This window comes from Sorex fumeus, unplaced genomic scaffold, assembly GCF_029834395.1.
Source record: "Sorex fumeus unplaced genomic scaffold, SorFum_2.1 ptg000002l, whole genome shotgun sequence".
NCBI lineage: Eukaryota > Metazoa > Chordata > Mammalia > Eulipotyphla > Soricidae > Sorex > Sorex fumeus.
This window is the reverse complement of record NW_026606059.1, coordinates 60,358,952-60,372,534: the sequence shown is the minus strand read 5'-3', so window position 1 is coordinate 60,372,534 and position 13,583 is coordinate 60,358,952. Positions and strand designations below refer to the sequence as shown.

Below are 13,583 nucleotides of genomic sequence, written 5' to 3'. Positions count from 1 at the left end.
TCATAGTCAGAGGTGAATATTTATTAATTCATATATAAATTTTACATGATCTCCATGGTGCTATAAACATAGGCACATTTTTTAAAAACTCAAGATACATTCAAAAATTATCCTCTCACCCAGTTCATTCCAATGCCCTCAAAAGCAAGGAGCAAGTATTGTAGAAGCCGGGGTGGGGGTGGAGGTGGGCTGGAGGAAGCTTCTGCTCATTACTTTGGGAAAAAATTGGTGGTTATATGTATGTATATATTCACATATATGTGGATGTATATATACACACATACATATACATACACATATATATTCATTCCTATTGAATCTTTAAATTCCTATGGGATGGTTTGACAATGTTTCACCACACGAAGGGATTGGTAGTTTCCCATTTCATTTCCCTAAAGGGAAAAACACTGAATTTAATAAACTATCAATTCAAATAAGAAACAAGCTGAGCACAGAGGAAACTCGACAAGAACAAGTATCTCCACATGACTAAGTCCATTCATTGACTGTACCGAGCCATGACCCAGATGTATGAGATCCTGTCATTCAGCACATTCGTAACACACAACAGGACAAGATTAAATTCTACAGTGTAAAGTCATTGCAACATTGAATTCAGAATAAGAAACAGAGGAATATTCACAATTGATTCATCATAACCACTCTCATGTGATATATTTTGAGTTACGGGGAAAAAAATAATTCGGATACACAATTTTCTTAGTAAAATTTTATATTTCTAAGAATGCACTTTAATGCAGAAAATGCATTAATTTTATTCAAATATATTTTCTCTAAAATATAAATATTTAAATTAATTTTTATAAATGCAGAGAATGTAGTTATGTTGATTTCCACCCAGAAAGATATTGTTCACTCAAAAACTGAAGTGATGAAGAAAGAAATAATATTTGTAATTATTATCATTTTAATTTGCTTATAAATATATAATAGGATCTTTGCAACTTAATTATGAGTAATTAACTCATACTTCATCTAGTACTGAGCACCTTAGATTATATACTGTTGATTTAAACTACTGGCATTAATATATGCATTTTAATGTTATTTACAATACACAAGTACAAGTACTCTTGTATAACAACATTCCAGTGATTCTGAAAATATATAATGAAAGAATACGTAAATTTACAAATACATCAACGCTTTCCTACTATTCAGGTTTGGGTTTCACCCTTCAGTATTTTAAAACCTAAAACAATGTTTAAAGTTTCAAAGTTGTGTTTTCTAAAGTACGCTTTTTTTGTTTGTTTTTCTTTTCTTTATTTTTAAAACACACTGGTTCCACAAGAAAGAAATTGTGTCAAAAATGGCATGTTTACTCTTGAAAATCACAATGTCTATTAAAGTCTCTGAGACAACTGGTTTAACTTTTGTTAATTTAATATCCAACAAACATTTCTGATGACCAAACTCCTTATTTCCTCCATCCACAAAATACCACTCCATCAATGTCCCTTGGAAGTAATATTCTATGATAGATACTTTGGGAAAACATAAAACTTTGCAACTCCATAAACACAGATGTCTGAGTGAGCAATACCACTTTCCTTTAAAAACTGCTTTACCTATTAAAATCTCTTTGCATAGGTATTTACTAAAATATGATTCTGAGAAAGCACACACCTTTGACCCAGGGCATTTATCTATGTAAACTAAAGGAAGAAATGTCACAAATGCTAGAGCAGATTTCCAAGGTTTTAGGACAGTGACATCAACATCAATTCATAAGTGGATTTTAAGTGATTTATTTCAAAAGATATAAGGAAAAGCTTTAGATAAGTAATGTGCTATATATTGTCTGAGAATATTCTTGTAAAAAAATATCAGGTCACTATATTATTTCCCTGGACTTCTGAAAGACCTGTGAATGCTATCAATAGACTCTATCATAAGCTGGGACCATACTTAGAAGTATGTAAAACCCAGCACTATTCTGAATTATATGAGGCTGTTCTATTATTTGTTTGAAAATGCATGCATACAAGCACAGGCAGAAACAAGGGCCAATATGTTGCTCCAAAATTCCACTGACAACCACAAAAAAGGGATAGTTCATCCCATGTGCATTGTTTATATATATAAACTTAAAAATATATCATTTGCCTTCCATATAAGGTTCTAAATCATGGTCCTAGAACAGGAGACATAGGGGATTGCATGGTCTGGAATTAATCATATTTCACACATACCATTCTCCAGCAAAGCTTGCAATATAAGCAGTCTTTGGCTCAGATTCTACCAACTTAACAGCTCAGAGTCAATAGATATCGCTTTCTTTAATTCCTACTCAGCACATGCTAACGGGGACATTTCAGAATCATCCTACACTGCTGGAAGAAAATCCATTAAGAACAAAAGTTACAGCTGCTTCATACTTCAATATAAAGGAAGGTTTCCATATGAAGTATTTTTCTTTCCTTGCCAGTAAAAAACACTCAATGACAAGTAGGAAATAAATCACAATACAGTGAGAGCTCATACTGGGATGTGCTGGGAGAAGTGAAAATGTCTATTTCTCGTCTATTCAGCCCTTGCTTACCTGGGTGCACCAGTTGCTTAGAAACAGATTAAGATTTACACATGCTGTTCTAAAGCTCGAGTCCTTGATTGTCGTTATTTAAAAAGCTATGTTGCGTATTTCCAATTGCCTTCACCCCTTTACACTTTCTAAAAAGAATTTTATTCTGATAGTCCTCATAGCACTTTCTTAGGGCACCCCTTTGGAGTTGGCAAAACTGACTGAGGAGTCTGGAAAGTTGCAGAGGACTTAGCATCTGGAGCTGACAGTGACATGCCAGGTCTGGGGCTCTGCTCACTGCCAAATGATGCCCAGTGGTCCCCCCTGGGTCGTTTTGCAAGCCTCCTGTTCTCCAAGCGGAGTTGTCCTTTGTTCAGGCCACCAAGCCCAGTCTTGTAATCTTAGCTGACAGGAAGGAATGAATGATGAAAACAATTGGCTTGGGGCAGGAATGAAGGTCCAGTTGCTAAAATTGAAAGAGAATAAAGCATGAGAGATTTGTAATGAAAGCTTGATACAGAATTATGATCACCACACCAAATGCATTTCTGTACTTCCTGATTTTGAATGATAAACCGAAGCAATTATGTTTTAAATCCATGTTCCCTGCCCCTCCAATAAAAAATAACCTTAAACTTATTCCTTATACCTCATCTCTTTTTAGATCCTGTGAAATTTATATGAACCAGTAGCATAAATATTGATGTTGCTTTTCTTGACCGTCTAAAAGCATTTATTTTGGGTATCGCTATGGTAATATTATTTATGTTGGACTACATACACTATTAAATTTCACATCTGAAGATTTAGGGTTGGGTTCTGGTTTCTAACAATTTTATACATAATATCTTGGACAAGTAACTTAAAAACCTTTTTGGTCCTCCCTAACTCATAGGGTAGATATAGTTCAAATGGTAATGAAAATTCCTTGAATCCAAAATACAGGAAACCATGCTGCTAAGAGCTGCATCCTTACTGTCCTACACCTGGCGCTCTAAGTAGGTAAATTATATGTCTGTTCTGGTTCCTTTCAATCCCAGATGTATAAGCCAGAGCCCAAGAGAACACTGGATGCATGACTAGAGCCTCAATCAGGTTGCTCTGTGCTCAGGGATCTCTCCAGAAGGATTCAGGGGTCCCTATGGGGTGAGCTGAGGATTGAATCTGGTCGACCACGTGCAAGGCAACTCCCCTACCTACTGTACTATCTCTTTAGCCCCAGATGTTCTCAATTCTTATCTGTTCTTCCCGATACTGTAGGAGAATGACAACCTGAATGTAAAATACCACCTAGTAAAGGGAAGGCTCCAGTTAGCATGAAACAAGTGTTAAATATTTTCTTAAATTTCACTTCTTTTATTATCACACAATCCTTGTGAGGTAGTTGTTATTATCATCATGATTAGCGATAGCACAGCGGGGAAGGCGTCTGCATTGCACGCAGCCAACATGGCCGACCCGAGTTCGATTCCTCTGCCCCTCTCAGAGAGCCCGGCAAGCTACCGAGAGTATTCGATATGCCAGACACAGTAACAACAAAGTCTCCAATGGAGACGTTACTGGGCCCGCTCGAGCAAATCGATGATCAACGGGAGGGCCTTTACTTACTTTACTTATAAAATATTTTGAGAGCATAGTTCTACCAGGACAAAGAAAGCCTGGACTCAAACTCAAGGGTCTCAAACATGATGGCCTCTCATTATCTGTATTGCAAACCACAATGCCAATAGTAGACAGAGAATAGAGACAGGGGGAGGGGTGGGATACGGGAGAGGGGAGGGATACTGGAGACATTGGTGGTGGAAAATGTACACTGGTGGAGGGATGGGTGTTCGATCATTGTATAACTGGAACTCAAACATGAAAGGTTTGTAAGTGTAGCTCACGATGATTCAATTTTAAAAAAACAAAACAAAACAAAACAAACAAACACAAACAAACAAACAAAAAACCGCTCAGGGGTCTCTGATGCCAGAGCCTGGGCTTAAGCAGAGTTTTAATTCGCTGACATGGACTGTCAAATGGGGAAGAAACCTTAAAGGTGGCCTATTTCATCCTCTGCATTTAGAAGTGGGGAAATCAGATGCAAAGAAATGAAAGGACTTGCCAAAGACACTTGGTGAGTTAGAAAGAGAACTCAGAAAGAGAACACGGGTCTCTGGATCTTCAATTTCTTGCTTTTCCTACCATTTCTCTCTCGTCCTTCCTTCCATTAACCCACAAAATGCCTGGTACCTGCCTCTTGGGGTGAATGAATGACACTCTGGGAGAAGCTGTATGTGACTTTGATCTTACTAATCCAATCAGTGTCTCCGTCCTTCCTAAATCTTCTAAGTCAGGTGGAGGGAAGTGGACATTCTGGTGAGGGTGCGGTATGGGAATATTCTGCACGAAACCCCGTCATTCATGCCACTGCAAACCATGATGCTTAAGACAAAATACAAATAAAAGCCTATCCCAGGGGCTGGAATGATAGCACAGCGGATAGGGCATTTGCCTTGCACACGCCCAACCCGGGTTCGATTTCCAGCATCCCATATGGTCCACCAGGAGTAACTCCTGAGTGCAGAGCCCGGAGTAACCCCTGTGCATTGCCGGGTTTGACCCAAGAAGAAAGAAAGAAAGAAAGAAAGAAAGAAAGAAAGAAAGAAAGAAAGAAAGAAAGAAAGAACAACCCATACAAAAACCCACACAACATGAAACAATCCATCCATTTTGTTGAAATCCCTCTTCTTTCTCCTCATTCTCCACAATTACTTCAGTCTTTTCTCCTGTGGGACTTTATTGGTGGTTGAATATAGGGAAGAAAGCTCAGGAGCACACGTGGAGAACTAGGGCCTTCCCTCTTTCCTTACTTTTCCCAACCTTCCTTTTCCTCTTCCCCTCCCTTCTGTCCCCTCCCCCACCCCCTAATTCCTTCCTTCTGAGGTGAGGAGTTGGGGGGGGGGGTGGACTGCACACCAGCAGCGCTCAGGGCTTACTCTTGGCTCTGCATTTAGGGATCATTCCTGACTTGGCTCTGGGACCATATTGGTGCCAGTGGTTAAACCAGAATCTGCTGCGTGCAAGGTACACACCTGCACTATCTCTCAGTCCATGAGGTCTTTAATCTCAACATTGCAGCAACCAGATCCAGCAGAGCCTAATTTCTTCCCTGAGTGACCCTGGCAGTAAAGGACGAGAGTTGTTCTAAATTTGCTTTTGAGAACAGCTTCCAGTCTAACTTTTTGTTTTGGTTTTGGGGTCACACTCAGTGATGCTCAGGGCTTACGCCTGGCTTTGCACTCAGGAATTACACCTGGTAGTGCCTGAGGGACCATATGGGATATCAGGAATCGAACTTGGGATGGCCATATGCAAAGCAATTGCCCTAACTGCTGTACTATCGCTCCAGCCTTATTTATTTATTTAAATTTTTTTATTAGTGAGACACCATGTGGTACAGTTGTTGACCTTACAAGTTTTTGTACTTGGGTTTCAGTCATACAATGATCGAGTACCCATCCCTCCACCAGTGCCCATTCGCCACCACCAATGATCCCAGTACCCCTCCCACCCCTCCCATACCTCCATCCCATCCCGCCTCTGTGGCAGGGCATTCCCTTTTGTTCTCTCTCTCCTTTTGGTTGCTAAGGTTTGCAAAAGAGGCAATGAGTGGCAAACTTAACATTTATTTTTTAAACCACTTTTATTGAGCTACTTGGTTTCCAATACTGTTAGCCATACTTTTCATGCATGGACCCATCACGCTCTGCCCTTTTGGGTAGAGATAATCATGTTCTCTTTCCTGCAGCTCCATGTCTATCTCTTCCGATGGCTTTCAGCAACTCTCTGTTCTGCAAAGACCACCCGATGGATGACCAAAGCTGTGGACCCTCTGCCTTCTATCTATGCTCTGAGACTAATGTTGACAGTAGGCTAAATACTCCTGATTTTTAGCATTTGAATGAGACATTGTTGAAGCTGGTCGGACCTCATCTAATGAGAATTTAATGATGAATTTGGAAAGGATTGTTTCCTTTTGTTGGTTCCTAAGCCGCACCTGATGGTGCTTATGGGCTACTCCTGGCTTTGTGCTCAAGAATTACTTCTGGCGGTGTACAGGTACTGTGTGGGGTCAGGGGTCAAACCCAGAACTCCCGCATGCACTCATACTGGAGCTCTCTCTCCAGTCAGATTCCTTCCTCTGCTTCAGAAACCTAGGTAGTACTCTATAGTAAAGGAGATAGAAGGAGGAGCTTTGAAACAAATAACCCGCTAATCTGTTCACTTTTTCAGGATCAAATAAGCTATAACGAGCAGAATCTGTTGGTAGTTCACATGTCGAATAGGTACCAGGTAACACCTGCCAGTCATGACTGGTGTGAAACATGAAGGAAATCATTGCTTAGCATGCTCAGAGAAGTGCACTTACAATCTCTCCATCTTTGCCTCCGAAATCTAAATACAGCATTCTGATCCCATCATCGGATGACATTTTCAGCTTTTCATAAGGAGACTGAAGGATGGTCTTGGGTAAGGCCCCCTCCTGTGGCTCAGTGGTGATAGAAAAGCCATTGTCATAATGGATGGTCAGACGGCACTCCTGGTTCTTGTAGGTGCAAGCTGGGAGGGGGTGTGCGGGGGTGGGGGGGAGACAGAGAGAGAGAGAGAGAGAGAGAGAGATGAATGGTGAAAGTCAGTCCACTTCCCTAAGCACAGTTTCCTCAGTCCCAGTGACTACGCACAGATTTATACAATGAAGAAAACATCATGATTCTATATGAAAAAAAAAATGACTCATTTAACTGACCCAATTTAGAAAAAAATATAAGGACTTACAGTTTAAGGAAAAAAATTCTTTATTACACTTGCCTAGATTTATATTGTTTTGCCCAGTTAAGAAAAATTAAATGAGAAGTTGGAGTGATAGTACAGCAGGTAGGATGCTTGCCTTACATGTAGCCAAACTGGGTTTGATACCGGGACCCCATATGGTCCCCTAAGCACTGCCAGGAATAATACCTGAGTGCAGAATCAGAAGTAAGGCAGAAACACTGCCAGGTGTGGCTTGTTATACACATCTATTATCCATTATATATCTACCTCTATACTTATTATATATATATATATGTTGGGGAGTGACATAAAAGTATTTATCATGGCAACCTGAAAAATTATTTATTAAATCACTGGCATAATGGTGATACATTCTAGGGCTCTGTAGATACCCAAATGAATAAACAAGGATTAGAGGTATGGCTCAGCAGTGAAGTACATGTCTTGTAAGCATGAGACCTGGGTTTGATTAAGCATGAGACCTGGCATCATTAAAAATAATGATTACTCATAATAACACTAATATTAACAGCAACAATTCTGTCATTTATTAGTGTATGGTCCAGGGTAAGTTGCTTAACCCTTGACAAAATTTAGTTTCTAATCTGTAAAATAAAGTTGGTGAGGGAACTGTGAGGGTTCTTTGAGATGAGGCAATATATTGGGATCCAGGACACAACACACACACACACACGCACACACACAAGCAGCCACAAACCAAAAGTCCTACAACACACAACCATAAAAGGTACCCTGCTATTTCTAGTTCATTAAATTTGTTTTAAAAACGCTGGTCTCAGGTTGGGTTGGAGCAATCGCACAGCCAGTAGAGCATTTGCCTTGCACGCTGATGACCCGGGTTCGATTCCTCTGCCTCTCTCAGAGATCCTGGAAAGCTATCAAGAGTATCTTGCCCACATGGCAAAGCCTGGCAAGCTACCTGTGACGTATTTAATATGCCAAAAAACAGTAACAAGCTACCTGGCAATTTGTTGTGAGACTTTACTGGTGCCCGCTCGAGCAAATCAATGAACAATAGGAGGACAGAGCAGTGCTACAGTGGTCTCAGGTTAAAATGAACTTTGTTTCTTGCAATATAATAACATTATGAGACATTATTGAAAGATATTCCTCCCTGTCTACACAGAGCCCATTTCTGCCGCTTCCTTGGCTAATCTTAAGAGTTCCACGTGAAGATGGCTCATGATTGAGTAACTGGTGGTATCAGTGTCCATCTCTCCATTCAGCCTGGGGACAAAGGTAATGATGATTTCCCAACGCAGTTCCCTTGATTTTGTTTACCCACTGCAAGATGCCTTATTATTATTATTGATTTGTTTATTCTTTGTTTGGGAGTCACAACTGGCAGTGCTCAGGCGTTACTCCTGTCTCTGCACTCAGGAATCGCTCCTGGCGGTGTTTGGAGGACCATATGGTAGAACTGTCTGGAACCCAGGTAGGTTGGCCAGGTGTAAGGCAAATGACTAACTACTCTACTATTGCTCTGGCCCCAGCAAGATGTCTTTTGTTCTACTCTTTTTCACTCTTATCCTGCAGGTGCATCATCCATTTTGTGAGCCGTGTATCTCCTCTCAGTTTATTCTGTGATAATGAACCAGTGCCCTGGTTTGGACCACACAGGCCAAGCCTCCAGGAAGCCCCAAGGGAGGAAAAGTAACACCTGATTCTCCAACTCACCAACTCTTTTTTCAGTGAAGAGGAGGAAAGGTGTTTTCACAATCAAAACCCCAGGTTCCATTTCAGTAGGGCATGAGGTGTATTCATTTAGAATTTAAATTTGCCTCTAGACTTTTAAGCCCAGCCAGCAGCTAGTCTTGGACTTGGGTCCAGCAGAGCAAGCATGACCCCTTTGGAGTGTGCCATCAGCAGCCCTCGCCTACAGCGCTCACCTGTGGTGATCTCTGTGATGAGCTCAGCTGCACTGTGGCAACCCTGGACTATGCTCCTGGTCCAGTGTGAGAGGTCTCTGCTGATCTCAGCCCTGAAGAGATGCGTTTCGATCCCCTGCCTGGTCCCAGTACGTGTCGCAAAGGAGAGATCCACACCAAACTGAGGTGATCCTTTCCCTGGACCCGAATGCACCAGCCTGTTGAGAAGAAAAGAGAGAGAGAGAGAGAGAGAGAGAGAGAGAGAGAGAGAGAGAGAGAGAGAGAGAGAAATTATCAAGATGAAAATGACTTTCTCACCAGGAATGTAACCCTTGGTACAAGACCCCCACACCCCACCACAGTGAGTGATTTGCTTTTTTTTTTCTGATTGGAAGTGAATGGATGACTCTGCTTCTCCACAGTATTCTGTCATCGTCTTAGTGAGTTCCTCTATGATGCTTGAGTCTGATTAAGAAAGAACGATAGCACTGTCCTTCCATTGTTCATCGATTTGCTTGAGCAGACACCAGTAACATCTCCATTGTGAGACTTATTGTTACTGTTTTTGGCATATTGAATATGTCACGGGGTGCTTGCCAGACTTTGCCGTGCAGGCGAGATACTCTTGGTAGCCCCTGCTTGAGGGGCAGAAGAATCGAACCCAGGATGGCCATGTGCAAGGCAAACGCTCTAACCGCTCTGCTATCACTCAATCAGAAATAAACGTTGGACGCTGGATTACAGACTTGAGAGTGCCAGGCTGAGGGGTGCGGGGAGGGTACAGTGAGGTTGATGGGAAAAACATGGGAACCGAGGAAGAGGATGTGAACACCCAGAGGTCAGCTCCAGAAGCTAAGCATGTGGGTCAAAACCATATTCATCAGGAGGCAAATAATTACCTAAAATATAATAATAATAATAATAATAATAATAATAAAGACTAAAACAATTAACTAGGAGAAAGAACTCAATAACTGAACATCTGGTTGAATATGCAAAGGAACTGAGTAAACTGACTTTAACTCTAGTTGGATCAATTCAACTCTACTCACTCTGCCAAAAAGAGAGAGACAATTAAGGAAACGAGAGAGGGAACACTTCAGGGTGTAAAATGTCTGCTATGATTCCACTCCTGGGTCTCTATTTGTCCCAGTGTGAGCACAGGATGGGAAAGTGAATCTTGAATTTCCTGGAATAAACTTGGTTTATCTGTGTTCCTTTAGAGTCAGGAGCCTGTGTTGCATGTAATTGTGGATATGCATTTTTCATGCACTCTGCCTCCAAATGCAAGTAAACCACCCCCTGGAGCCAACTGAAGAAGTAGCAGCCATGTACCAAAGAGGCAGTTCAAAGGGCTGGTGCTCCATGTGCTATGTTTTGCTTTCAGTCCCCTTTGGATTCAATCCCCAACACCGACTGGTCCTCTGAGCACCACTGAAAGTGATACCCCGCGAAAGAAAGAGGTAGCAACCTGTGTGCTTGTGTTCAGGCTTGATAAACAATCCGTGTGGTTGTACTTGCTGGGAAATAGGAAAAAAAGGCACAGATGGTAGTGCTAAGGAATTTCAGAAGTGATTTTGGATTTGTTTGGTCTGGGGTCACAGACAGTGGTGCTCAGGAATTACTCTCAGGTCTGTGCTCAGGGGTTGCTCCCAGGGGACCATGTAGTGCCATGGAACAAATCTGGCCCTCCTCCACAAAAAGCATATGTTCGGCCCACTGACCGCCTGGAAACGATTTTTATACATGCCTTATACACAGACTTTAGAACTTATGATCATCATATAATGTGACTTCCATATTTTCTTTTGCAAATCAGACTAAAAATGAGAATCAGTATGAGTGCAACCTTCAAGGCAGGCACAGGGTCATACTTCTCAATGGTCCTCGTTAAACATGTCCATCCTTCTCTCTCCTATTCCTCCGCATCTCAGCTTCCTTTTAGGAGAAACGTCTAATTTTCAGGAGACCGTGAATAGAATTTAATAAGTTCACATCTTTCCAGAGCAACTGTATTTTCAACTTAATATTTTATTATTTATTTATTTATTTGGATTTTTTGGGTCACACCCGGTGATGCTCAGGGGTTATTCCTGGCTCTGCTCTCAGGAATTACTCCTGGCGGAACTCAAAGGACCCTATGGGATGCCACAGATCAAATCCCAGTCAGCTGTATGCAAGGCAAATTTCCTACCCTCGTACTATCGCTCCGACCCCAGCTTAATCTTTTAATGCACAAACACTTTACCATTTCTTAGAAAAATTCAAGATGTCTATTTAGTTGATGAATAAAAGAGTCATTTTCTTAGTTAAAACTAGCTCTAGATAAAAACTTGCAAAAAGGATATCTCACTTTCTTTTAGAGTGGTTGGGCACACATAGCTGTGCTCAGGGCTGCTCTGTGCCCAGGGATCACTCCTGATGGTGCTTTGGGGGATGCTATGGGGTACCAGAGATTGAACAAAGGTCAGTGATGTGCCAGCCAAGCACTTACCCCCTTACTATCTCTCTGTCTGCCCCCTTGTTCTATTAAAAGCTTAAATCCTATAGAAAAAAATTGTCAGCACAATTAAATTGACTGTACCCTGTTGTATTTCAAATAAAATTTCTGCATAAGTCTAAGGAGTTTTATTTTACTATCAAAGTTAGAATTAGGTGAGAGGATTAGTGTTTCAATGTCAATCTGAAGAAAACAGTTTTTTAAAAATCTTTGGTTGGCGTCGATAGACAGTCCAGAGTGAAGACATTTGCTTGCATGCAGCTGACCCTAGTTTTATCTCTGGCAACACAAATGACTCCTAAGCAATGCTAGGAGTCATGCCTGAGCACAGAGCCAGGAGCATGCCCCAAGCACTTGAGTGTGGCCTGAAAAACTAACAAAACAAGACAAAAGAAAATCTTTTGGCAGTAAAATTCTCTGACATAAAGCGCAGGAAAGAATAAACGTTTCCAAGGTGATGGAGGAAAGATACTGTGGGTGCAGATGTACATTGGTTCAGGCATTATGGAAAATAGTATGGAGCATCTTCCAAGGAGAAAAATTAGATCTAGTATATGTGGCTGCACCCCCAACTCTGAGTCACTAGAATCATTTTTTTTTAATTCACTCTGAATGAATTAAAATCAGTATCTCAGGGAGAAATTGCACTCCAGGTCCACTACAACATTAATCACAATTGCCAAAAAATGGGAACACTCCAGTGTCTGTCTATCTCATTACCCAAGTCTAATTAGTTGAAAAGGGAAGAGAGAAAAAATGACTTTTCAAATACATGTGAGTTATCTAAAATTTATATTTAAAGAGAGGATTTTCCATCTGAAGAAACAGCAGACATGATGAATTATGTGTTCTCTTCAATATGCCAATACTGGTTAATGAAACCTAGAGTACGGTACATAAACTGAAATAAAACCAAATTGTCTTTGCATATGTGTGCATAGGGAGGGGATGGGGGAAAGTGGAGGCTGTTGGACCGCACCTGGTAGTATTCAAGGCTTACTCCTGGATCTGTATTCATGGGACCATACATGGTGTCGGGAATCAAAGTGAGGTTGGCTGCAAGTCAGACAAACAACTTAATCTTAACTCATATACTGTTTCTTTGGTCCAAAAGGGAACACTTTCCAGATGAAAATCAAGTGAAGTACATCCATACTGGATGCAGATAGGTAAATATCTTTCAGACAGATAACTCTATAGATCTTTAAAGTTGTTTCATAATTAGACATACATTTAGTGAACATATGAGTAAAATGGGCATACATTCAGTGAAAAGTAACAGTCTTCAGTTCAGCCACATAAGAGAAATGCTTGGAAGTAAACCCATTAAATTGTCAAAAAATTTTATGGGTTACTTTATTTTTTATGTTTTCCCCCCAACCTTTAAAGTAGTCTTTAAGCAACATAAACATGGCAATTTAAAAATAAGCTTTAAAATTCTCTATGATGAAAATTAACCCAAGTAGCACTGTGGCACTGTCCTCCCGTTGTTCATCGATTTGCTCGAGCAGCACCAGTAATGTCTCCATTGTGAGACTTGTTGTTACTGTTTTTGGCATATCGAATATGTCACGGGAGCTTGCCAGGCTCTGCCGTGCAGGTGGGATACTCTTGGTAGATTGCTGGACTCTCCGAGAGGGACCACTCCAAGTTTTCCATTTTAATTTTCAGAATCTGAAATTCTATTGAGATGGATAACAGCTGCCTCCTGCCTCCTGTGGCACATGTGTTTTGTTTGTGTGATGCTAGTGGCGATTAAGTATTAAACTTCTCCATACCATCTATATCTTCATTGTTTGATTGGGTTTTTTTGGTGGTTCTCAGGACCACACTC

General features: G+C 40.9%; 1 protein-coding gene across 1 annotated transcript in view; it reads right to left on the bottom strand.

The window, feature by feature from the left end:
• The window catches only part of SNTB1 (syntrophin beta 1), a 277,030-nt gene continuing 263,447 nt past the window's right edge, over positions 1-13,583 (bottom strand). Inside the window, exons 6-8 of the mRNA XM_056111087.1 lie at positions 9,271-9,467; positions 6,957-7,147; positions 1-3,008 (exon numbers count right to left, since the gene is read on the bottom strand). Of these exons, the coding sequence (XP_055967062.1) occupies positions 2,916-3,008; positions 6,957-7,147; positions 9,271-9,467 (481 nt within the window). The 3' untranslated portion in view covers positions 1-2,915. The remainder of the gene's footprint in view (positions 3,009-6,956; positions 7,148-9,270; positions 9,468-13,583) is intronic.